We start from the raw sequence: 27,356 nt of genomic DNA, 5'->3' as shown, positions 1-27,356 counted from the left end.
AACTCCTAAGTGAAAGTGAAGCAGCCCTCTTGTCTGCTATTACACACAGAAGTGACAAAAGTCATGGTGTACCTCCTGATATCATGTCAGACCTCCTTTTGCCTGATGCAGTGCAGCAGCTCAACATACCATGCACTCAATGTGTTATTGCCAGTCCCTTTCAGAAATATTGAGGCTTGCTGCCTCTGTAGTTGTCGATAATTGTGAAAGTGTTGCTGGTGCATGAACTGACGTCACGGTTATGTCCCATAAATGTTCAATGGGATTCATGTCGGGCAGTCTGGGTGACCAGACCATTCACTCGATCTGTCCAAAATGTCCTGCAAAGCAATCGTGAACAGTTCTGACCCGGTGACATGGCACATTTTCATTCATAAAAATTCCATTGTAGTTTGGGAATGTGAACTCCATGAGCAAATGGTCTCATAGGAGCTGAAATAATCCATTTCCAGTCAGTGATCCATGTGAAGATAGCTCATGCCATTATGGAGCTACCACCATTTTGCACAGTGCCTTGTTGACAACTTAGGTCCATGCCTTCATGGGTTCTGCACCACAGTCAAACCCTGCCGTCAGCCTTTACCAACTGAAATCCAGACTCATCTGACCAGGCCACAATTTTCCTGTCGTCTAGGGTCCATCCGCCATCCGATACGATAACGAGCCCAGGAGAGGTGCTGCAGGAGATGTCATATTGTTAGCAAAGGCACTCGCGTCAGTTGTCTGCCTCGTAGCCCATTAATGCCAAATTTTGCCACACTGTCCTGATGGATATGTTCGTCACACATTCCTTGTTGATTCCTGCAGTTATTTCATGCAGTGTTGCTTGTCTGTTAGCACTGACAACTCTGCACAAATGCCGCTGCTCTCAGTTGTTATGTGGAGGCCATTGGTCACTGCATTGTCCATTATGAGAGCTAAGGCCAGAAGTATGGTATTGTCAGAAAGCTCTTGACACTTTGTATCTAGTAATATAGAATTCCGTAATAATTTCTGAAATGGAATGCTCCATGCACCTAACTCCCAACTAGCATTCTGCATTCCAGGTGTGCTATTTGTCATCTTGCAGCCATAATCATGTTGGAAACCTTTTCACATTAATCACCTGAATACAAATGACAACTCTACCAATGCACTGTCCTTTTATACCTTGTGTATGCAATACTACCACCTCCTGTAAATGTGCATATCATTATCACTTGACTTCTGTCACCTCAGTGTATTACTCTTAAGTGGATATGCTGCAGCTTCCACTGTAGCCTCGCGACGTAGTTTATAAACCGCCTGTTCAGCAGAACTAATAAAATGAGTTACTGGCAACTGCTTGGGCATTGGTGCAAAATTTATACCTTGCTCTAGAATGAATAAAATTGCATGAACAAAAGCTTTTTCCATGAAATTTATCACAGTATGTTGAGTTTCAGTATTTGACTTCAAGCCACAAAATGTTCAAACTTTGCGAAATGCCGGACCGTAACAGAATGAAATTCCAAGACATGACCATGACGCACTGTAAGGCAGTGCCGAGGAAGCCTGATATTTTTTAAACAAATCATTAAATGGAATCAAAACAGTTCCTTGGGAACAAAATCCTACTCTCTATAATTGTAATGGATTCTTTCACTAACAAGAGCTAGGCCAGCATGTTGCTTTATGCATTTGGTGGCAGGAGAATTAATATGATGCACAACTTTGGCAAATTTTGGAACTATATTGTAAAATTTCAGCAGTTGTCGATGACATCACGTGGGTACATTTTCATAAGTTATTTGAACATTGTATATGTCAGGAAAAACTCTGGTCTCAGATTCTACTTTCACCAGTGCAAATTTTCTGTGAGGATTGTTAAGACAAGATAAGATAAATTAGGGCTCATACTTAGGTGTACAGGTGATTGCTTTTCATTAGCTCAATCTGAGAGTGGAAAAGAAAAGGAAATGACTTGTAGTGGTACATACGCCATACACCATACATGGCTTGCAGAATATGTATATGAATGTAGATGACTTATGCTACTAGGTCCAGGGGAGCCAAAAAGCTTGTCTCTTTTGTTACTTTGGATGAAAAAACTTGTCATGTACATTATGTTTCTGAGTAGTATCTATTGAATAACCAAGCCAAGTGCAGTTCTTGTGCCTGCTGATCCCTAATCACCATTGTCTTTGTGGCACTGATCAAACAGCAAGCATCAGACTAACGCACTGCTCCAGTTGACACCTTTTGACTATGGAAATAATACTGTGCCTTGAGCTTCAGTTCTAGTGGTGAGTTGGTGCAGTGGTAAAAAACAGGAATCACGTTTGAGCGGATATAGGTGTTACGTGGCAAATGCCGAAATGGTTCCTTCCAGAAAGAGACGTCCAGTTTCCTTCCATAATCTGAGCTCGAGCTCCATTTCTGATGGCCTCATCATTGGTGGGGTATAAAATCCTAATATTCCTTTCCTTCCATCTAGCTTCAGTTCTGAAGTGTCATGAATCACATTTGTGCTACATCACATTTTTTATCACCACTACAAGGAAAAAGAGTCTAGGAACTCCAGAACATGGAACAAGTTGTGAGCATCTGCCATCCCTGTTCTTTGCTGCTATTAAATTTGACTACCAGACATAATTTACTTGTCCCATCTGCTTTATGAAAATATATTAATTAGAAATACAGCTGTCAAATCTTTTGTTATTAACATTAAAATATTGTCTCATTTCCCTTGTAAATTGTCATCACTCACTCGTATTAACAATACGAATATGAAGATTCTATCAGTGGTTGTTCTTTAATGCTGCTTCGTTATACTGTGATGTATTTGTGCAATAGCAATAAGAGAGAAAAACTTCATGTAATTTCTTACAGTAATATACTTTATGAGACATGGTTCTGTAATGCGTCTTCTAAATAAAGTTACACATTGATGGTAGTGACCTGTAAACAACTTTTCTTTAACCATCGTAAATGGATTCTTTAATAGTAACATGGACAGAGTACATTATGAAAAAGAATTTAGCTGTTATGTGTACTATCTCCCTTCCACATTGTTTTCTGGGAAAAGGTAGCAGAGCCATGGAATGAAGTCTATATCTGGAATTAAGATGATTGAACGTATAATGGTGTGAGTAATTAGATTTTCTATGCAGTTATTCATCTTGTGTATTCATTTTGACCAGTGGACACACAGATGTGGTTTCTTTTTGTATGGAAACTGTGGTGTCACCGCCAGACACCACACTTACTAGGTGGTAGCTTTAAATCGGCCGCGGTCCATTAGTACATGTCGGACCCGTGTGTCGCCACAGTCGGTAATTGCAGACCTAGCGCCACCACATGGCAGGTCTAGAGAGATGGACTAGCACTCGCCCCAGTTGTACGACGACTTTGTTAGCGACTACACTGACGAAGCCTTTCTCTCATTTGCCGAGAGACAGTTAGAATAGCCTTCAGCTAAGTCCATGGCTACGACCTAGCAAGGCGCCATTAACCATATCTGGAGACAGTCTCACTTGTATCGTCAATAGCGATGTACCACAATGATGGATTAAAGATAAGTATTAGACAAGCTACGTACTTTTCTTATTAGCATTCATTACTTATCCTGTTACAGACTTCACGCCAGTCGGCGTGAGTTGACGCGTGCCCTTTCGGTAACCTCACCCTGTGTCTAGACTGTCTTGTCTAGACACAACTGAAACCACTTTCAGGCACTTCTTGTTGTGTGTGGAATGCTTCCCATGAGTAGTACTAACATGCTACACAGATGAGCCAATAACAGCTTAATAACATGTTGGTCAATCTTCAGAATGCAATACAAAGCATTCTGCATAGCTTGGATGTGCCAAGTCCTTGGTTGGTGACCAGAAGTATACCGCACCAGATTTCTACACACAGGTCATGAAATTTACATAATTTATGGGCTGGAGGTTGTTACGTGCAGATGACAGAATAGCTGCACCTGACCATCTACCCTGTATAAAGAGAAACATGATTCATCTGACTAGGTGAGTCTAGAACCGTGCGACCTCTACGGTCGCAGGTTCGAATCCTGCCTTGGGCGTGTATGTGTGTGATGTCCTTAGGTTAGTTAGGTTTAAGTAGTTCTAAGTTCTAGGGTACTGATGACCTCAGATGTTTAGTCCCATAGTGGTCAGAACCATTTGACTAGGTGCAATTTGAACAACACCAAATCTCTCACAATTCGGCTCTGAATTGAACCTTTGGGAACGGGCGCTGATAACCTCGCTGTTGTGCGCCCTAAAACACTAATAATCATCATCATCATCCATTTGATTAGGTGACATGTTTCCTTTCACACAAAGTCAGTCTTAATGATGGTGGTCTCACTGCAATAATAGATGATGATGATGATGATGATGTGTGCTGCAGAGCTGTTCAACAATTTGCGCTGAGTGGTGTGCTCTAAAACACTTGTGCCTGCACCAGAATTGCACTCTGTGATGGACCTACCAAAGATCGCAGCTGTTCCTGCTGTACAGTGAGGGGAAGCTTCCGACGTACACCTTTTCTAATGAGATGTGTATGTCCAACCCATATGTTCTCTATTTGTGGTTTCACTGTCCTTCAACTAATTTTGACACATGCTCACAACAGTAGCATCGAACAGTCGACCAACTACACTATTTCCAAAAAACTCATTGCCATGTGTCAGGCCGTAACAGTCTGCTGTTTGTAAAGGTCGATTATGTCAGTGACTTTGCTCATTTGTGACCTGTATCATCAATAGAATTATTCCCCATCCCTCTCTGCTTTGCTCGTATACTTTTGCGTCACGTGCCCGCACCACCACCAGGGGGCAGTCTTGTAGTGAGCAGTGCTGGTAATGTTTTGTTTTGTGTGTTGGTATGCCTGGAATGTTGAGTCAGCTCTTGTCCAAAGTCAAAGGTACATCTATGTACAGGGCGTCCAGCAAATGAGTCCATGATTTAAAAATTAAATATCTCAAAAGCAAAGATTGATAGACAAATGCAACAAAAGATATGTTTATTGTGGAAACTGTAAGAACTTCATACAGAAGTTTTGAAAAAGCTGCCAACATATGGGGCTGTATGCTGTGCAGCTTGTACAGTATCAGCATTCTTAATTAAACTCGTGCTCTGCAAGCAGTCTTTGCAATCACATCACAATTTTTTTGAAATGTTCACCAGGCACAGTACAGAGGTGGTGCAAATAAACAATGAAATTTGCCAACACTGCCTGTAGCATCTCAACGGAAATGGATTCAAACTGCTGATTCAAGCTCATCCTGCATGATGGAATGGTTCCAGTAGACAGTGTCTATCAATGTAGCTCACAAAAACCAATCATAAGGTCATAAGGGGTCAGACTGGGTGAATATGGAGGCCAATTCATCCCTGCACCAGTAAATTTGCAATAATCTAATGCAGTGACTCTATTCCCAAAGTATTCATCAAGAAAGCGAAACTTCTGTTCAGTGTGATGTGGTCTGGCCCCATCTTCTATAAGCCGCTCAGTGTCTGGTTGATCCTCCAATGATGACAGATTGTTCCAAAATCGTAATGTAATGTTCACTAGTGATCATTTTGCATATGAAAAAAAGACAAATAATGCCTCTGCTGCATACAACAACCCAAACAATAGCTTTGGGAGCATACAGTGATTTCGAATCACACAAATGGGGAGTTTTGGAACCCGAAAATACCAAGTTTTGTTTGTTCATAACTCCATTCAGGTGAAAGTGTGCTTGTCCTGTGAACCAGATGCAGTCAACAGTAAATCCTTGATTATTGATCATTGTGAGAATGTGGTTTGCAAAACAAGCCCATATCTCACAGCTCATACAGGTGTGGCCTGGTAGATTTTGAATGGAAACTTTTGTAGGTTCTGTCACAGTATTTTCTGTGTGCTAGAACATTTCAAACCAGCCTCTGCTGCAATTCTTCAAATAGATTTCCTTTGATGTTGTCAAATAATTCCAGAAACTGTGAGAGGATTTTCAGGGGTAACTACAGTTTGACTGTTGCTGACTTCCCTACTAGACCATTGGCTATACAGCCTGTCCATTGGAATTTGGTCAAGAGCTTATGAAAGGTTTTCACATCAGTGTGTTTGGCAACATTAAATCATGTCTGAAAACGGCTCCTTGTTGCCATAGGAATGTGTTGTAACCTGTGGTATTCCAGTACCGAGAAAACACATTGTCCAATGGAATACATGATGTCAATATCCTCCTTCAGCATGCTAACCTCCTTTCACAATTCAACAGCGGTGAGCTGTGAAACACTTTTTATAGGCTCTACGTATTGCGGTTACAGCATGATCTGTTAGCAGGTTTTTGAACTATTTCAGAACATCTGTATAAAATACTTGCAGCTTTCACAATAAACATTGTTAGCTGCACTCATCTATCAATCTTAATTTTCAGAAATTTAATTTTGAAATTGTGGGCTTTTTCACTGGACACCCCGTATGCACTAAATAAGCCACTGTACTACACTCAATTGAGTGTACTTTGTTTAATAGCTCATCTTACTTTTTCCTGTCTACTACATATGTCTGCTTGTGTCTGTATATGTATGGATGGATGTGTGTGTGTGTGTGTGTGTGTGTGTGTGTGTGTGTGTGTGTGTGTGTGCGCGCGAGTGTATACCCGTCCTTTTTTCCCTCTAAGGTAAGTTTTTCCGCTCCCGGGATTGGAATGACTCCTTACCCTCTCCCTTAAAACCCAAATCCTTTCGTCTTTCCCTCTCCTTCCCTCTTTCCTGACGAAGCAACCGTTGGTTGCGAAAGCTAGAATTTTGTGTGTATGTTTGTGTTTGTTTGTGTGTCTATCGACGTGCCAGCGCTTTCGATAGACACACAAACAAACACAAACATATACACAAAATTCAAGCTTTCGCAACAAACGGTAGCTTCATCAGGAAAGAGGGAAGGAGAGGGAAAGACGAAAGGATGTGGGTTTTACTGCCTTAAAACCCACATCCTTTCGTCTTTACCTCTCCTTCCCTCTTTCCTGACGAAGCAACCGTTGGTTGCGAAAGCTTGAATTTTGTATGTATGTTTGTGTTTGTGTGTCTGTCAACATGCCAGCACTTTCATTTGGTAAGTTACGTCATCTTTGTTTTCAGATATATTTTTCCCACGTGGTATGTTTCCCTCTATTATATTTATATATAAACAGAATTTGTAATTTTTATTTTGTGTTTCTTATTGCCTGTAAATCAAAATCCAGTTTTTAATATTTTAAAAATATTTAAGTTTGTATCTGTAATTTATACTACTAAAGAAATAACTTGTAATTAATTGTGCATATTCTAATAATTATCAATACAAAGTTTTGGAGAAAAGATGTTTTAGTCCCAGATTTAACAAAAAAGTAACATGGAAAAAAATCTGCTTTGAAAAATATGGAAAAAACCTTGAATTTGAAAATGATCAATCGCTAAACACCCTGATTTATTTTGTCATATGTGCTGGAAATTAGCAGATCATCTCCTCGAAGTGACAAACTTAAGTGTCCCGTGATATCAGTGACAACGGACAAGGCTGCAACCCATTTGTAGTCTGTGTGCTGGCTGTGTCCCGTCTTTCATTTCCACAAATAGGAGGATTTCCTTCTGAATAGCAAAAAATACATTCAGAACATTGCCTCTGCTAAGCCATCATACCACACTGTAATAGGGTACATTGTCATATGCTGCTTCGAGGTCTTGCAAAAATCCCTCGAACTGGTGTTGATTGACATCATGGGGCTTAACAAAATTCACACATTGTACGACTACCTTCATGACATTGTCATATTGCACACTTTCTGCACTGTGGGCCTCCTGGTGAATAAAACTATGTATAGTTGATAAGATTTTCCCAAATTCTCTCTTGTTCCCCCCTCCCCCTCCCCCTTCCAGAGACAAATCGTTGCCAACTCCCAACCATCTGTGGAACTCCATCTGTCACCACGGAACAGAACCAGTCCTGTGGCAAACCCATATTTTCAATGGATTCATATACCACCTCAAATGTATCATGCTCTCTGGTTGAGAAATCCATAGATGTAACATCTAATAGTTCCATGAATAGTTCGGAGTCAACACCCTACACAAATATTGCAAGCTGTGCGTAGTCTGTTACATCGATGGTTCCGTCAAGTGCTAATGAATAAGCAATGAAAGTCTGACTTTTCTCCTTGAGTTGGTTTCCCAGATCCACACCCAAGTCTCAGATCTGACAAGAAACAGTTTGCTTGAGGGGGCAAACACCTTCAAATTTCCTTATCTCTCCTGGCTTTTAAGCACTCTACAAGGCCAGCAAAGACAATTTGAACATGGCCCACATTGAAAATAGCTTGCCACTTCTTGCAATGATGAAAGCAACTTCGTATCTTGCCTGTAATGCTGCATCAGTTGAGTGCAGCTATGTAAAATTAATTGCGTAAAATGTGCGGTATATAAAAATTAAAGTTGACATATATGAAGAACATACAGGAAGCCTACATTATGACTTTTTTTCTGCCTCAAAACTACCCTGGTGCTGTACTTCACCATTCATTACGGCAACAAGTTGCTTTCTTGCATCACCATCAACTTCATCAAACTGCACAGCATAAAGGGACAGGTAGTGATGCTGGATGTTGTACTTCTTCATTATAGTAAGCATCGTATGACATACAGTACTAGACACTGAGGCAACCCATCTTTTTCAGCAAATCAGTATTGTTCTTCTCAACAAAAGGGGAAAAAAAAGCAAGGGCTTTTTCAAGATTTCATTGCTATAACTTCGTTCACCACAAAGTGTGAAGCATTAATAAAGCCTATGACACCAGTCATCAGGTGTGCACCCAGCAGAGCACACACAGTAGTTATGTCGTGCAGTATGAGTGCTTGATGGGTGGCCTACCAACGATGCGCCTGCCCGTCAGCAAGCTTACAGGCACACATGGGCACTCGTGCTCGGTGAGGCAGCGTTGGAACATCTTGCTCAACCCTGTAAGAACAACTGACACTAATTGTATCTGGTAGGCCACTTGAATTTGCATGGACAACAGTGTGATTGGCTAACGTCAATGTTAATTGACTCGGAAACAGTGTAACATATTTAATTTTTTTCTTAACAATTATTGCTCAGCAGAGCCCACCCTGCAACACCCTTATAAGCTTCTGAGACTGTTTCTGACTGGCCTGTATAACATTTAGACAGTGTAAACAATCTTAATATTATTAGAATTTGATTTATATGTAAATTTCACTGAAAAAAGATTAATACAAATAATTTCATAGGGGTTACATCAAGGTCAACAGAGAACAAAGACATTCCTTAAATGAACTGTCGTGTGAAGAATAGTGTCTTTCAGCGTCAGACATTATATGATATATATTTTTAACAATCAGTATTAAAATATGTAAATTTTGATTAGAATTAAATAAATATTTCATTTACTTACAACCATGTTAGTTCCATTCAACAATCCTAATTAATCTATACAAAACACACCACCCCATCTTATATTTAAAATTAGTAATTCACATGTTTCCTCCATGACAGTTAAGTTTAAACAAAATTATATGAATGCCTTTTCTATATTGTCTCAAATGTCATTAAACAGTCATTAGTGTAAGTAGAAAATCAAGAAATGATCGTAAATATATATAACCACATATTAAAATTACAGTGTATTGTGTTTATTAACCACATGTGTCATAACTACAATGTGTGAAACTCGGTCTCTCAGATTGCATTGTATGTTAATAGGCGGACCAAAATGATGTATTAGGGTACAATGCAACCCTTGTGAGAACAAAACAACCCATATAGCTTTCTGCTCTTCATTTGTAATTTTTAGCCCAGCCATTAAAGAGAGTGCAGTAATATAGAGGAAGATGGTTGATAGCTGTCGTTTTGAAAGGACTGCCTTAGAATTTAGTTGAGGTAACTCAGAGAAGACAGTGCAAAACCAAAGCTGGATAGGTTCTGAGATCAAGTTCTGGTCCAGCACACAGTTTGAATTAGATACTCATATAGACACACAAAATTATTTATGAAATAAGTAATATTTGGAGTAAATGTAAAAGTTTGTGAATATATATTTTTTTAATTTTATTTTATTTTATAGAATGATTTGGCTTTGTTTTAGTGCATTACATTTCAGACTAAGTTGTTGTTTACTGAAATAATTCCAGCTGAATAGGATATCTGCAAGCTACGTAAACCAAAGAATAAGAGAAAAGTACCGTTTGACAAGCAAATGAAATGGAAAGCATATTTAGGACAACTCCAGGTTTAATTATTCAGCGATTCTAAGGAAGTGCAAGCTGAGTTGGATGCTGTCTTCATTTGTTGTACTAAATGCCAGCTCTCTTTAAATGGAATAAATGTCCATGAAGGAAAGGAAAAACATGACATGTTCAATTACTACATTCGTGGAAAACTAAAGAGTCTGTCACATTGTATAGACACTTGGGGGTAATACTACTGAGAGTTATGAAATGGAATGATCCCATGGGCAGCCCTGGATTTGTTGGAAGAACTCAGGGAAATTGAGGTACATCTGTTATGCAGGAAACAAATGTAGCATGTTCTGGAATACTGCCCTGTACTAGGAGTAGGTATCAAGTAGCCATAACAGCAGACATACAACTCACTCAGATACACACTGCTAAGATCATAACAGGTCAGTTTGGGTGACAGTAAAGTGTTACAGAAGTCCCCGTGACTTAAATGTGAATCACCAGAAGAAAAGCAACATTGAAATTGTGTTGGATAAATCTAAGAAATTTGTATTCTAGTTAAACTGCCCAGTAATCCTATTGTCTGCATTGTATATTAAAGTCATGAGAATAAGATGAGAGAGAGGACTTGTATAAAGACATCCTAATAGTCATCCACCCTTTCCAGTCACCATTTACACTTGAAACAGGAAATAGAATGACCAATATTGGTAGAAAGTTCCCTCCGTAATCCTCTGTCCAGTCGGATGTGGTGTTACTAATTATTTTTTGTACTAAACAGTAATAATTAATAATAAAAGCAAGGACACTCCAGTAAAGTCTGAACTGAATGATAGGGTTGGGTCGACAGAGAGAGCGAAGTTAGTAGTTGACAAAGTGTAACTCAAAATAACTGAACGACAAACTATTTGTTGTGATAAACAAACCCACATATAAAGAAAAGCAGCCCGTAATTTGAGAGTTAAATGATTAAAATTCACCCAACTTTGTGTACTAGTAGAAAGGCACATTCTTGTAAGACTTAGTCAACATATGATGGATAATGTTTGAGAATATTATTAATGACTTTTTATCTCATTATAAACAATTAACTATATATTTACAAGCTTAATGTATCATGATTTCAGACACAGATTCCAGTAATTATTTTAGTTCTGAATTTGTTTCCTGAGTTTTTGTGGCAGTACTGTAGATTATTACATGACTGTATTCTATTTTGCTGCATATATTTCCAATTTCCAAACAGTGTTTCAGTTCAAACTGTAATTCACTCAAGTGCTAATCTAGTCCAACTGTTATCTGAACTTTGACTGAGATATATGCTACTGTAAGTTATAACATGCTATAACAAGAGGTATTGTTATGAAATTAACAAAGAACACTGTTCAAAGCAGTCACTTGAGAGATTTCAGGATAAGTAAAGAGAAGCCGTATCATGTGTAAGAAGATAGTATACTTTCAAACCCACTCTGTATAGTTGAGACATAAAATGGTTTACAGATATATGATTAAAACTTAACACATAGCTAAACCTTCATTTGGCAACAATTACAAAAAGGATAGATTAAACATTGGAAAATCTAGGATGGAATAATGGAAATATTATGAAAAGAATAATTGCTACTCGCCATATAGTGGAGGCGCTGTGTCACAGGTAAACACATCAAAAAGACTGTCAAACAAAGGTTTCTGCCGAACAGGCATTCATCAGAGTTAGGTAACCACCCCTCCCCCGCACACACACACACACACACACACACACACACACACACACACACACACACACACACGCAATGCAATAATGCAATTCACAACAAGACTACAGTCTCTGGCTACCGACATCAGATTTGTTGTGCCTATGTGCGACTCAGGATATCTGCTGTATGTTGAGTAGCAACTATTCTTTTCATAATACTGAAAAGGATACATTGCTACTCACTGTAAAGACACATTGAGTTGCAGAAATCAGACATAATGAAAAGACTGTTACACACTTTCACACAAACAAGCTCAAATCACGGTATACATGCCTGCTATCTCTGGCCACTCCATTAGGAAGTCTTTAGGCTCATAGATTCTACACTCTAACATGAATAACCATTTGGTTGGCACTTCCCTCAATGAAGAAATTCCCAAGGAATTTTATCTATCCACTCTCTCCTCTGCATTTAGCAGTAGAATTCCTCTTGCACTGTTATTGTTGACATCTTCACTTTTAATATCACTGGAAGTTATTTTGACTTTCCTGTATGCTGAATCTCTCCTGACAGCCATCTGCCTTTATATCTGTTCATATTTACCCTGCATCCATTTCGCTTAAGTTTCCTGCTTTTCTTATTGAATTCTTTCCCAAGTGACTTACATCACTGTATACTTTTTTTTTTTTTTTTTTTTTTTTTTCCCGGAGCATTTTCGTATTTCCTTGTCTTGTCAACCAACTGAATTATTTGCTCTATTACCTGAGGTTCCATCATAGTTACCTTCCTTGTACCTATATTTGTCTGTCCAGCTTATGTGATTTCCCTTTTTAGACATGACCATTCCTCCTACTGTACATCCTTTATTGCCTCAGACTACTTCAACTGCATACCATCGTTCCTCAACACTTCAGTTCCTGCTTCTTTAGACATTGATTCTTATACATCTACATCTAAATACATTCTACTAAACACTGTGAAGCATCTACCACGGTGCCACATGTTAAGTGTTTCTTCCCATTCCTGTTCCATATGCACCAACAATTGGCAAGATGGAAGACATTTTTGTGACCAGCCACGTCACAAAGTAATTAAGCAAAGTCAGTGATGACATGTTGGCATTGTTCATGGAGACGATATTATGTTATTGGTAGTTTGGCAGTATTTTCATGTTTTGCAAATTCATTAAGTGTGTGTGTGACTTTTTCACACCTTTTCAGACTCATTAAGTGTATGTGTGATATTGATAGAATAGTGTATAACTCATAGAAAACAGGAATAGTATTACTGAAGGTCAATACAGTGGTGTGCAAAAAATCAAGGATAAAAGTAACTTTCGCATGACATGTCGCTGCTGAGTAACATAGGTCAGTGAAATTTGGACCATGCATAGAAAGAACTGCTACAATATAGTAAAGAAACTAATTGAAAGAAATATTCAATGAAATGAATAGAAATGGCACTTTAGTTCAAAGACAGTAATTTGACTGAAGTACCATGATTTATGATGGTCCTCTGGACGTTACAAAACATGGGACATTATTCTTCGTGAAGTGTGTGATCACCACAAGTAGCAGCGCATGCTCTGCAACATGCTCCCATACTGGCTAGACGGTTGTTAAGGAGTTCCATTCCTCCACCAGGGCGGTTGACAATTGCTGGATGATAATTGATGCATATGGACATGTTGTGATATCTCTCCCCAGTACTTTGCACATGTGCTCAGTTGTCCTCAGTGTAATATAAATCAGAGGAACGGGCAGGCCAATCCATTCTGGTCCAAAGACTGTATTTTATTGGTAGAACACAACAGATCTCCTAAAGAGATTATAAACTGTATTTGTCTGTTGTCTTCTGGAATAGTACTTTGCAGTATTGGATCATTAACAGATAGAATTGATAGACGATATTGCAAAATTTCGTAGGACAGCTCATTTTACAGTACCACCAAACAGTGGAGAGAGTGTCACAAATACAATAAGTCAGTTGGGTTGTCAATCATAGAACAAGATCTTTTTTGCTGTGGCAGGATCATTTGACTAAATTATAATCACCAACTTTCTTCTCCAAATGCGACAACATTTTGTTGATCCCACCTGTATCAGGAGAAATGACTTTAACAATAAAATGAGAGAGATCAGAGCTCAGGCAGAAAAATTTAGATGTTTATTTTTCCTACATGCTGTTTGAGAATTGAATGTAGTGGAGGATTTGGCTATCCATAGCACCAGTACTATGGTCCTGTGGCATCCCTGAGGAGCTGCCACAGACTCTGTAACATGTGGCATGGAGTCGTTGGTGATGTTCTAATGTTGAGAGCACTTTTTTCTCCAAAGAATTGTATGGACATGGTAGTTGAAATGTTAGAATAATAGTTTTTCACTTAGTTGCCATGAACTTCTACAAATGAAACAGTGGCCAAATGTGTGCAATATTACATGGCCTCTAGCAACGCAGATGGCATGGTAGGGGAGATAATAATGGTAGGGTGGTGGCTCCCTTGCGGATGGGACAGTGTGGTAAGTGAGGTGCAGTTTTACAGCTTAAGCCTTCACATCAATGTATATCTCACAGATATCACTCTTTCACTAGTGAGTCTGCAAGTGATTGTGTTAACAGATGATGACACTACAACAGATGATTTGACAACTCAACCATTTATTATTAGAAACATAATGGATACAGAATCATGTTGAAATTGCAACAGACTACTTACTTATTTTCATGTCTTTGTACACATTTTTTTCTATCTTTTGATGCCATGGTAAAATTAGTTTCTTTTCAAAATAACAGCGGGGCTTAGACAATTTCACCTCACTGATATTCTAATGCAGTTGCAATTGTGACAGAACTGTCTACTACTAATCAAAAAGTTGAAAAATAAGGTCAATAGCTTATGAAAAGCTCATGCCCAGTAAAAAAAAGTGTAATACCTTCATTTATGTTGTTATAAACCCATACTGACTCTCATTTAAGCAGTTATCAATGGCTCTTCAAAGAATTACATTATTTGATTGGAAAAATAAATCTATAATCACTCGTATATCAAGTAGATAAGAAAGTTTTGCGCGTTAGCTATGTGGTGAAAATATTCTCTGTTATCATTTACCAAAAATTCTTGTCGGTATCTCAAACTGTTTAAGACATGTGAATATTTCGCTTCCACGGTATCGTTTGTGCACACAATCAAAAGTGAGTGCACTATGTACAATCAGTTATCTTGAGATTGGCAATAGATATAGGCAGCTCCATTTCATATGCAGCAATATACGACCTGCCATGCACCAAATGCAGACTCGTGGTGACCACTATTTTTCATTGCAAGCTATTTGAATTTTGTACAGTACTGTATGAGATATAAAAATATCACAGTTACTGTGACCATTAACAAAATGATAGGCAGTTCATCACGAAGCTGTTGAGTGACGCTATGTGGTGCATGAGAATCTCTTCTTATTTACCAAATAGTTTCTTTAAAACTGTTTGAGAAAGGCTGCAGTGGAACCTGCGTGTGAACACCTCTCTTCCTGCAGTGTAGCGAAGATGGGCAGAGATTGTTCAGTTTGTAACAGATAATACTCACAGCTCAATAGGTTACAGACAACTGAGGTGGCTGTCCCGTCAGATCGGAGGGCTGGACCAATGCTTTTCTGTGCACTGGCCGAGTGTTCTTGTGTGAGCTCTATTGAAGGTGGTGCAGAATGAGTACTTCAGTTGCTTAATGAGTATGTGCACAAAGAGTGGCTGTAGGAGGAGTGTGAGTAATGCAAAGATCAGTCAGTGCTTGTGCTAGGCTGCCGATGCTAAACTCTTCATGCCCTGTCACCCTGCCCCTTCTTCTTGTCAGTGTTTTCCACACTTTCCTCTTCTTACCATTTCTGCGGAGAACTTTCTCACTTTTTATCTTATTTATTGGTCCCCTTAATTTTTGATGGTGCTCTGGTGTTCACACTTTACAGTGTAGGCACACACAGCCAGGCCTGGCATTTGTCAGAAGTTGACAAGAAAATTTCTGATATCTCGATTGTACATTTTCTTGTAAATTTTGTTGTGATATCTGTATGAAATTACCAGGGTGCCCATCTGTTAAACAGTCTGCTTCAGGGGTAGCGAGTTGGTTCTGTGTTTCCTCACATTATGAAGGTCAGTTGAACAGCAGATACTGGCCATTTATGGTTTTATAATTGATTAATTATTTCTGATCAGATCTTCCTCCATATGATACAGATTACCCCCATTTATCGTGAACACCCCAAGTAGAATGTATACAGCAGATGTTATTTAGCTACCAGAGGGACATTAACCAGCTTGACTCCTTTCTTGTCATTTTGTCCATTACAGAAATATGAACAGCAGTATGTCTTTTGTAAATAACTCTGTATATTTTTTTTTATAAATTTTTTTTTTTTACTTTCACTGCCACATTTGACTGTAATAACCTTTATTTTATTGTTATACAATCCAGATTTTTGGCCTATGGCCATTTTCAAGTACAAATCTTATTTATATGTCAAAAGATATCAGACTGATATGAAATACAGGTGCTTGTTGAAAAAGCATATCTGGTCATATAGGCCAGATCTGTCATTAGTAAAAGTGGTAACACCTCTAAAATGCCAAAATATTCATTGAAGACTTTCATTTCTCAACCCTACAGCACAGCTGTTATGTGAAACTGTTAACCAGTAAACAGGTATGCGCATACCTGATTACTGGTTGGCATCTGTGTACTGTTTAACAGTCTCATACAACAGCTGTTTTATAGGATCCAGAAAGGAAATCCTTAATATATATTAGGCATTCATTAAGAATGTTACATGGTTGCTTTAAATTATGTTATGTACTATGGTTCTTGCTATTTCATATTTCCACATAGGCACCAGCATTAGTAACACACTGCTGTAGTCATAGTGCAACATTCCTGACAGGCCTTAGCAACATATTGTTCGGTACCCAAGCACAGTCTCCCTAATGCCTGATTCTAGTGTCCAAGTCACGTGGTTCTCTGGCCTACACTTTCGAATATGCCCAGAGGAAAAAAATCCAATAGTATCAAGTCTGGACTTCTCAGAATCCACTTACCATTCCGCAGTGTCCAATAACGCTGCCTGGAAAAGCGTTGTGAAGGTGTTTTCATGAAATTGGCCCAAAATGGAGAAGTGCCCCATTGCACATTGTCCACACCATCTCAGGTTAACAAAAGTTTGTAGCATGGGCACGTACCTCTGCGAATTCATTGTTTCACAGAGAATATGATGACCCATAAGAGTATCATTATGAATACCACACCACACAGCCAACGAAGGACATGACCTCAATTTTCCAATCACAACTCTATAGGACTGTCATTACTAGGACTTCAGTAATGGCAGTTATGGCAATTTATGAATTGACCCACATGGAACACGGCTTCTGGTGACCATAAAATGTTATTCAGGATACCTGATTCTTCTTCCATCCAACGTAATGTGGCGTCAGCTAACTCAATCCTAACATCACATTCTTCCAGTGACAATGCTTGGACGAGACTGGTTTCCATGCCCTCCAACTGATCTCCTTCATTATCCGTTGGACTAAACCATATGATAAACTAGTTCCTTCTGATATTGTCTTAGGGACTTCATGGAACTTTTCACAACTGCCGCAGCAGCATTGGCTTTATCCTCTTCAGTGGCAACTCTCTTTGGGGACCCAGCTCCCCTTTGGGGAGTAACCGAACATGTACACAACAAATTTGCGAGTAGTCTCCTCTGGCCAGAGCAGCCAGAGATAGCGGCTGTGTGCGTGCGTGCGTGCTAGTGTGAATGTGTGTGTGTTTTCTTTCTTTTCTAAAGAAGCCATTAGCCGAAAGCTGAGTGTGTGAATATTATTCCATATAAGTTATTGATGTTTAAAACCCACAATTAAACTGCTGTTCATTGGCTAGTTTGTGTCACCTGTGAGGAAAAACAGAACCAAGTAGCCAAACAGCTGCTAGTCATGAGCCAACAGCTGTTTGGCTGCTTTATGTTTTACTTCTTAGACAATATCCTTCTGCTCGTCCTAGGGCAACTACAGTTGGGAAAGGACCTCATTTGATATAGTAATTATCAAAATAAGTAGTTTCACTCTTAATAAAAGAAGAAATAGTATCTAATAAATAAAACTGAATATATTTAACAGCTGATAGTTGCTGAAGCTTTTGCTATTTAATATCCACTATAAATAATGTCATATGCTTTGTTATGTGCATGAAATATGTTTCTGTAAAGGTGCTTACATGTCTGACTGTTGCTTTGTGCACAGGAAGCTATGCAGGAAGTGCCAGAAATGGATGACGAAGCTGGTGGAGGCGAAGATGCGTCAGCTACACCCTCACCAGGATCACGAAAGCGCCGCAAAACTTCCTCGGTTCTTCTCGAAGTGAAGCCCCTTCCTCCTGCAGGCCGGGGAATACTTGTATCTCCCGGTTTCAGGTAGCTCTCAATAAAAACACTTACATTCCAGTTTGCACATATTCTTTATTCTCCCTAATATGGTTACTGCTATAGATAAACTGTTTATCCGTCATGAGGATAGAGAGGACACAAAATGCAGAATGGCAATATCAAGGAAAACATTTGTCAAAAAGATAAATATGCTAACATATAATATAAAATTAAGTGATAGGAAATATTTTCAGGAAGTATTTGTCTGGAGTATAGCCTACTATGTAAGTGGCAATGTGGTCAGTAAAATATGTAGGGACTTCAGAAAGTAAGTTACACATCTCATCCCATGCTAAGACCATTGCACAACAAGAGTGGCGCATTGTCAGAAGAGAGAATGTGTTCCAAGTTTCCCGCTGACACAGTTCTGGTGCGGTAAGGATAACAGGTGTATCACACTGTGCGAGTGAAATGTGACATGGCAACTGGAAGTGTACTCAAGAGTTGAAGTATGTGGGACAGTATGATTATTTTGTAAAAAACATCTCAGTTGTACACAGATTAACTGCGAAATTCTGTAATGGTATATGGATCAAATGTAGTGTCTCATCCAGCTGTAGTAAAATGGTGCCATCAATTTGACCAAGCCCACACAGACGTGAGTGATGCTGATCAGAAAGGAAGGCCACTGACATCGACCGTAGATGATAGTGTCCAGGAAACTGAGAAACTGATTCACTGCAATCTCTTACCATTGTGGACATTGCTCAGCAGATGTGCATTTCGGTTGGCAGTGCTCATTCTACTGTCTGAGATCATGTGCAGTATTGGAAATTGTGGTGTGCTGGGTTCCACGATTGTTCTCATCCACACACAAAAGGACAATATTTACAACACCTCTGGTCTCCTTTGTGTGTTACTCCTTGGAAGACATGATTTCCTAAACCACATAATTATAGGTTATAAGACATAGGTTTATCATTTCATATGGGTGACAAGGAGAGGGCCTGTGAAATGGAGACACACCTCTTCGCATCCACGAATAAAATGCAAAGTTGTTCTATGAACAGGGAAGGTCGTGGCCACTGTTTTTTTCAACTGTGGAGAAGTTGTGAACACAGAGTTTATGACAAAGGGCATACACATTAATGCCAGTTCATACAGTGCAGTACTGACATTGCAGTGCAACCCCATAAAGAACAAGAGGCATGGAAAATTAAGCACAGGCATTGTTCTCTGGCATGACAGTGCAACACCCCATACGGCATGAGTGACACAAACTTGGCTTCAGCATTTCCGATGGGAGGCGCGGAAGCATCCGCCATACAATCCAGATCTCATCCTGTGTGATTTCCATCTTTTTCAGAAGCTGAGAGACTATTTGGGAGAATGAGATTTTCCAACAAATTGGGATGTTCACACAGTGGTTCTCGAATGAGTTTGTGGCAGATTTCTGTTACCGAGGAAGTGCACAATTGGTAGAACATTTTCACTCTTGTTTACAGAGACTTGGTGATTATATTAAAAACATTGTCATGTGTCTGTGTCACTTAGAAGTGCGATGCACTATTCGATAAAAGTTACTTGGCCTGCAATAATAAAATGTAACTTACTTTCTGAAGACTCCTACTAGCTATGGACAAAAAGAGAACAAGAGCCCTTTAAATGTGATGCTACAGAAGAATGCTGATGATGTGCTTACTAATGAAGTCGTACTGGATTAAATTGGGAAGAAAGAAAATAGTAGCATAGCTTGTCTAAAATTAGCAGTCAGTTAAAGTAGTCAGTTTGGTAATGGATGGAAGTAGGGCGGGCGGGGCGGCAGAGGAGGAGGTAAAAGTTGTAGAGAGAGTCCAAGGATTGACTACAATATACAGATTCAAGTGAATGTAGAATGATAACAATAACAGCAGCAGTTTAACAGTAGAACCTACTATTTTTTCCCAAGAAAAATTAATTTTATATTTTTTAGATCACATTTTAGGATTAGAGGGTTTTGAACTATTTCTCCATTTATGTATTTTGTCACTCAGCAGTTGCTTTGTCAGTTTTGCTATGTTATGTACTTTACACTGTAGCAGCAAAGTCCTGTATTCAATCCACTCTCAGACCAGCTATTTTCTTCAAGACAAATTAAAACAGTTGCCTCCATCAGGCTTATATTTTATTAGCATCAACAGTGTGTGTTGAAGGTGTTTCGGATATCATAAAAAATATGACTGGCACAGATAACTGTTTTAATTTACCTCCTAACATAAATAGTCACAACTTTTTTAAAAAAATGGCCTACATGAAGAAACTGAAGCCAACCCACCAGCAAAGCTGTTTGCATTAAAGTGCCCCCTCCAAGACGGGCAGGTGCGCCAGTCCCAGATCGAATGCATTCAGCGGAATAATGACGAGGATCAGTGTGTCAGCCAGTGTGGATACGATTTCTGGGCAGTTTCCCACATGTAGTAGGCGAATACCAAACTGCTACCCTAGCTGGAAACATTTAGAACCTTTTCACACACTTTCACATGAATGGCACTTCAAGCAGACAGTTGGGGTACAGTGGTGACGGGAAAAACATCTGGCAACTCCTTAAATTAGCACTGCCAAATCCATTAGTAACCATGCCAATCCAGTGTAAATTTTTTCTTAATTTTCTCCTCTGAAACTTGCTGTTTCTGAAAAATATCCAGTCACATCTTGTTTACAGTTCCTTGTCAGATGCCATGCCTTCCAAAAATTAACTGCAAGAGTTTGTTCATTGGCTGGAAAAAGGAAAATTGTGCCATCTCAACTCTTAATACAACCAGGTCTAGCGCGGTAGTGGTCTAGTGTGGTAGTGTGGTGTTCTACTCGGTGGATGCTGAATAGGTGTGCCGTATAAGAGGATTCCACTTTTAATACGTGACAGGCAGAGAGGAACAGAAGAATAGCAATACAACTTGCCATTACAACCATGCCTGCATCTGTACAAATTCCAGACGTATTGTGAAGGATATGTGCTACCACTTGTATTTGCTGTCTTTTGACCTCATTGTCAGTTAAAACAGTCACCGTGCCTTTCTTTTCAATAATTTATTATACTTTTTTCATCACTCTTTGAAATACAGATGCCCAAGTTATTAAGATTATCCTATAAATTGGGATCAGCAATGCTCCTCAATCGATCAACCCACCCGGCAAGTTGGCACCGTAGTTAAGACATTGGAGCAAGTCGAGATGAACAAAGCATGATAATACTAGAGAGTGAGACGAGATGGTACTGATGCTGGAGTCCCATTCGGGAAGGTGTCGGTTCAAATCTCCATTGTGCAATCCTTGTTTAGGTATTACATGGTTTAATGTTACCGAGTGAGGTGGTACTGACACTGGAGTCTCATTCAGGGAAGTGACTGTTTAAATCCCAATTATGCAATCCACATTTAGGTATTCCACAATTTCCTTAAATTGGTTAAGGTGGATGCTGGGGTGCTTCTCCAATCTGAGCTTATGCTCTGTCTGTAAAGAACCTTACATCAATGGATTATTGACTCTTAAGCTTCCTTTTTTTATTTGTATCTTATTTCTCTCAACATTGTATTCTTTGGCTTATAATAACTAGAAATAAGATTTTGTCTATTTTTTAACCATACTACTTCGTATGTAGATCATTTTGATATGTTGTGCTATCTTTGTAAACTTTTTCAGTTACGTTTAAAGTCAGTGCTAGGTATGAAGCATTGTCCGAAATTGTACTAAATGCTTTCTCCGACAATTATTGTGGACAATTAGTTTGGGAGCTCACTCAAAGTGTAAATGATCGCAAAAAACATACTTGATCTTTTAGTAAGGAATAATCCTGAACAAATAGGGAGCATTATGACAGATGCAGGGATTAGCAGCCACAAGATTGTTGTAGTGAGGCTGAATACTGTAACATTCAAATCCACCAAAAATAAATGCAAAATACATCTATTTAAAAATGCAGATAAAGGTCCAGTTGATATCTTCCTAAGAGACAGTCTCCACACCTTCCAATCTGAGTATGTAAGTGTAGACCAGATGTGGGTTAAATTCAGAGAAATAGCATTGACAGCAATCGAGACATTTATACCAGATAAATTAATGAGAAACACACGGTACACAAAACAGGTTAGAACACTGTTGTGGAAGCAACAAAGTAAGTATGTCAAATTTAAAAGAACACAAAATACCCAAGATTGGCAATGTTTTAGAGAAGCTCAAAATTTAGCACTAATTTCAATGCTTGACACTTTTAAAAGTTACCACAATGAAACTCTCTTTCAAAATCTGGCAGAAAATCCAAAGAGATTTTGGCCATATGTAAAGTACACCAGTGACACGACACAGTCAGTACTTTTTGAGAAAATTTAGAATCAGAGTTTGAAACTGACTGCAGAATGGTTGTACTGCAGCCAGCATACATTTTGCATAAGGACCATGAAGAGAGGGTACGAGAAATTAGGGCTTGTACGGAGGCATATAGGAAGTCATTTTTCCCTTGTTGTATTTGTGAGTGGAACAGGAAAGATAATGACTTCTAGTGTTGCAAGGTACCCTCTGCCAAGTGCCTTACAGTTGCTTGTGGAGTATGTACATAGATGTAGAATGCTTTTCACTGCACAGTAGCAGTGGTAGGTAATGTTATCAGTGACTCCCACTAAAGCAGAGTTACTAAACAAGGTTCTCCAAAATTCCTTCAGCGAAAAAGACTGAGAAAATATTCCTGAAATCAAATCAAAAACAGCTACCAATATGAGTAACTTAGAAGTTGATATCCTCTTTGGAGCTAAGCAGCTGAAATCATTGAGGCAAGTCTTCCGGTCCAGACTGCGTACCAATTGGGTTCCTTTCAGAATATCCTTGCATAATAGGTCAGTACTTATCAATCATACATGACCACTTACTGGATGAAAGATCCATACCTAAAGACTGAAAAGTTGCACTGGTCACACCAATACTCAAGAAAGGAAATTGGAGTAAATAGCATAGATTCAGGAAATACAAAGGGTACAATATGACACAACAGTAAGTCGCAGGAGGCTGATTGCTGCTGTGTTCTGAGAATACTTCATACTCGTATTGTAGATGCTGTGCCAAGTCTGTGGGTGCTATGGCATCGTGGTGAAGAAGTGAGATCCAGGCAGTTTTGAGGTATAACTTCGCACATGGTTTAAACACAGACCAGTGCTTTGAACAAATGATACTTGCAGTCAGTGATGTGTGTCCACAACATGAAACTATATTCAGGTGGTACAGAGATTTCCAAACAGGGAATTTCCCTCTGGAGGAAGCTGAGAGGATGGGAAGGCCACGGTCAGCTGTTACAGAGGAAAACATTGATGTTGTGAGGAAAATGCTTGATGAAACCAGGCAAGTGACCTGTAAGCAGTTAGAGGATACCTTAGGGCAAAATGCACCAGCAATCTGTCTGATTCTGCATTATCCCTTCCGAGTAAAGAACCTTTGTTGTCTCTGGGTGCTGCATAGGGTGCCACATACTGACGAAAGAGTAGATGACACAATGTGTGACTTAGTGTTGGGAGATGTCAAAGAAGTTTTCTATGGGACAGTCCTAGTATGTGAATAATATTGTGACAGCTGACGAGCCTTGGTTGTTCTATTATGATGTGCCGATTAAGCCTCAAATCGAAGTTTGGGGCTTTGAAGGTGACAACACACCCTTAGCTGTCAGAAAATTCTGATCAGGAAAGAAGAAAATGATAGCTGTTTTCTTAAAACCGAGTGGAATTGTGGAGCATGTTGTTTTGGACACACAGAAAACAGTCACAGCTAAGTGGTACACTGAGCAGTGCCTGCCGAAAGTCATTCAATCTTCGAAGAACCTGCAACCAAAGTCAAGGTTCCTCCATCATGACAATGCTCCAGCTCATTGCGCCAAAGCCTGCACCAAATATTTGCAGGGTACAGGACTGAAACTTCTTGAGCACATTCCTTATAGTCCAGGCCTTGCTCCTTGTGACTTTGCATTGTTCCCGCATGTGAAAATGAAGTTGAAAAGAGTGTGGTTTTCAAGTGATAAGGACCTCCTGAGGGCTTGGGACAATGAGTGTGCTTTTGAGAGAACTGATTTAGGGATTGGTTTTGGAGGATGGAGAGGTGTATTCAATATGGCATAAATTACTTCCAAAAAAATTAAATAACTAAAGCTGTATTGCAAAACTTTCCCAGTACCTTTGTATAGCTCTTGTGAAGCACAGCTACCTCTTTATTGACAGGGGATCTGAAATTGATTCCATATTTCTAAATTTTCAGAAGGTTTTTGACACTTTTCTCATAAGCGGCTTCTAATCAACTTATGTGCCTGTGGAGTATCATTTAGATCCATTGCCCTCGTCAGACAGATTACAATTCATAGTAATTGATGGAAAATCACTGAGTAAAACTAAGGTGCTATCTGGCATTTCCCAAGGAACTGTTACACCCTCTGCTATTTGTAATCTGTGCGAACAATTTAGGAGACATTCTGAGCAGCCCTCTATTCTTTGCAGATGATGCTGTCATTTACCACATAATAAAGTCATCAGGAAATCAAAACCAATTCCAAAATGATTTAACACACAATATCTATATGGTGCAAAAATGGCATTTCTCTCTGAATAAGGAAAAGTGTGAAGTCATCCATGTGATTGCTAAAAGGAATCAAATTAAATTTGAATTACATGATAAAGCACACAAATCTGAAAGCTGTCAATTCAGCTAAATGCCTAGAGATTAGAATTACATATAACTCATATTGGAACCATTACACAGAAATTGGTAAGGGCAAGGCGAACCAATGACTGTGTTTGATTAGCAGGACACTAGAAGATACTACAGAGTTCTAAGGAGATTGCTTACATTATGCTTGTGTGTTCTCTTCTGGATTATTGCTGCATGGCATGGGATCGTAACCAGATAGAAATTACAGGGGATATCAAACAACTTCGAAGAAGGGCATCTTTCTTTGTATTATCGCATAATACGGGAGAGAGTGTCGCTGATACGATACACAAGTTGGGATGGCAGTCATTAAAACAAAGGGTTTTTCATTCAATCACCAACTTCCTCCTCTGAATGTAAAACTATTTTGTTGGCACTCATCTACATATGGAGAAATGATCATTGTAATTAAATAAAAGAAATCAGATCTTGCACAGAAAGATTTAAGTGTTCATTTTTCCCACATGCTGTTCAAGAGTGAAATGATAGAGAAATAGTCTGAAGGTAGTGCAAAGAACCCTCTAGTAGCACTTAAATGTGAACTGCAGAGTAATGACAGTATTACGAAAAGTATGGTCAGACAGTCAAAGACAAATACAACAAAAAGACTGCTAAACAAGTAAGCTTTTGGCCAAAAGGCCTTCTTCTGAATTAGACAACATTAAACACACATTCACACAGAGACAACTCCCACACACACATGACCACTGTCTGTGGCTGCTGAGGTCAGACCAATGCCACAGCAGCCAGAGACAGTTGTCGTGTGTGTGTGTGTGTGTGTGTGTGTGTGTGTGTGTGTTTTGTCTATTTCGGAATAAGGCCTTCTGGCTGAAAGCTTGCGTGTTTGGTAGTAGTAGTATTATCATTATTATTATTATTATTATTATTATTATTATTATAACGATTGTTCCCCTTTAGGAGAGCGATTGAACTTGAATTCATAATTTCATCTTCGGATGTTTTTCTTCTTTGCTTCCCAAAACCTCCTCATCCTCTCAGAATGCTCCTTCTTCCGTTCCTCTGTCCATTTTTTACCAGGCTGACGCGATGTTCTTTCCCCAAACTTCACACTTGCGATTTTATGCCGGCACTCGGTGCGATCTTCGAGATTTTTTATGTTGATCTGCTGTAGATCCCTCTGGACTTCTTTCAGCCATTCTGTGCCACATTTACTCCTTGTTATAATATTGAATAATTTCTTTGCTGTTCTGGAGTCTTCCATCCTGTAGATGTGTGTATAAAATTTGGCTCGGCGCTTTCTGATTTCATCTGTTACTATGTTGATCTTTCTATAGAGCTCGTTTTGTGGTCTCTTCATCCAAATGCCATTTTTGTTGATTGGACCGTAAATCTTCCTGAGAATTTTTCTTTCCTGCTTTTCTATTTCCTTAATTTTAGAATGACCGTCAATCACCATTGTTTCAGCTGCATAGATTGCTTCTGGAAGAATCACTGTTGTATAGTGCCTTAATTTTGCGTCTGTCGAAATGCACTTCTTGTTGTAATGCGTCCATGTTAGCTTGTAGGCTTTCTGGAGCTTGGTGATTCTTTGTTCATTGGCAATTCGGTTTAATCCTGAGGACTGTATAGTTTCACCGAGGTATTTAAAATGGCAGACTTGTGCAATTTTACCATATTTTGTTATTAAAGGGGATTTATTTTCTGGCTGCCTTTCCATATATTGGGTTTTTTCATAAGATATCTGTAGTCCGGTTTTTTGTGAAATTTCATGTAGTTTTTCCACTGCGTGAATCGCTTCTGTTCTGTTATTGGTGATAATTGCAATATCGTCAGCGAAAGCAAGGCACTTGACTTTAATTCGGTTCTCTTTCTTGATACCAATTTGGATACCCTTTACGTGAGGTTCCCATTCCCTGATTATCTTTTCTAGAACAATATTGAAAAGGATTGGGGATAGTCCGTCCCCCTGTCGGACTCCAGTTTTGATTTCGAAGGGTTCTGATACTTCGCCCATGAATTTCACTTTGGCCGTTGTTCCTGTAAGTGTCTGTTCTGTGATTTTTCGTGTCTTTCGGTCGATCCGAAATTATTATTATTATTATTATTATTATTATTATTAATTTTTTTTTGTCTGTAACTCAACATCTCCACTATGTGGTGAGAAGCAATCTATCATTTTTGTAATATTGTCATTATTCCATCTAGGATTTTTTAGTTGTAGAGTAATCAGATAAATGCAGCTGTAGATGTTGTCAGTGTGATAGTTTTGAAAACATTAGTGATCATTTTTTGTTCAAGGACATATATTCACTGAGTGCTAGCCGTGTGCAGCATGGTCTGTCAAAATTTGTCCAATTTATGAATACCTTTAGTTTTGAAATCTTTAGAAA

At 39.0% G+C, this 27,356-nt stretch overlaps 1 protein-coding gene across 1 annotated transcript in view; it reads left to right on the top strand.

The window, feature by feature from the left end:
* The window catches only part of LOC126109383 (uncharacterized), a 78,478-nt gene that overhangs the window by 33,730 nt on the left and 17,392 nt on the right, over nucleotides 1-27,356 (top strand). The window contains exon 4 of the mRNA XM_049914405.1: nucleotides 18,170-18,339. Coding sequence (XP_049770362.1) covers nucleotides 18,170-18,339 — 170 coding nt within the window. The remainder of the gene's footprint in view (nucleotides 1-18,169; nucleotides 18,340-27,356) is intronic.

The sequence above is a fragment of the Schistocerca cancellata genome, chromosome 12, assembly GCF_023864275.1.
Source record: "Schistocerca cancellata isolate TAMUIC-IGC-003103 chromosome 12, iqSchCanc2.1, whole genome shotgun sequence".
NCBI classification, from domain to species: domain Eukaryota; kingdom Metazoa; phylum Arthropoda; class Insecta; order Orthoptera; family Acrididae; genus Schistocerca; species Schistocerca cancellata.
The sequence above is the reverse complement of the archived record's forward strand: the minus strand, read 5'-3'. Positions and strand labels throughout refer to the sequence as shown.